This window comes from Antrostomus carolinensis, unplaced genomic scaffold (assembly GCF_000700745.2).
Source record: "Antrostomus carolinensis isolate BGI_N321 unplaced genomic scaffold, ASM70074v2 scaffold42245, whole genome shotgun sequence".
Classification (NCBI taxonomy): Eukaryota; Metazoa; Chordata; class Aves; order Caprimulgiformes; family Caprimulgidae; genus Antrostomus; species Antrostomus carolinensis.
The window spans coordinates 1-239 of record NW_010315073.1 but is presented as its reverse complement, the minus strand read 5'-3'; the positions used below and the strand labels follow the sequence as shown (position 1 = coordinate 239).

The following is a 239-nucleotide window of genomic DNA, read 5'->3' as shown; positions in this document are numbered from 1 at the left end:
CCTTCGCCCGCGTCTTTCCCACCGCTCTGTGCAACCTCTGCGACCCCCCAGCGCCTGGAGCCGTTTGGGAAAGGGAAAGGTCCAGAGAGGGACACCTGGGTGTCCCCGCTGTCCCTGCACCAGCTGGGATGGACCCCACCAGGTGGGTGCCCCCTGCTAACCTGGGATGGTTCCCAGCAGGATTTCGGGTTGCCCAAACTGCGCCTTCTCCCCGGCGTAGATGATGTCACACATCATGG

The 239-nt window shown here is 64.0% G+C and overlaps 1 protein-coding gene across 1 annotated transcript in view; it reads right to left on the bottom strand.

Moving 5' to 3' along the window:
- Positions 1-237, bottom strand: part of ECHS1 (enoyl-CoA hydratase, short chain 1) — a 789-nt gene extending 552 nt beyond the window's left edge. Inside the window, exons 1-2 of the mRNA XM_029084925.1 lie at positions 162-237; positions 1-54 (exon numbers count right to left, since the gene is read on the bottom strand). The exon at positions 1-54 is cut by the window's left edge and continues 246 nt beyond it. Coding sequence (XP_028940758.1) covers positions 1-54; positions 162-237 — 130 coding nt within the window. The remainder of the gene's footprint in view (positions 55-161) is intronic.
- Between the last annotated feature and the right edge of the window lie 2 nt (positions 238-239).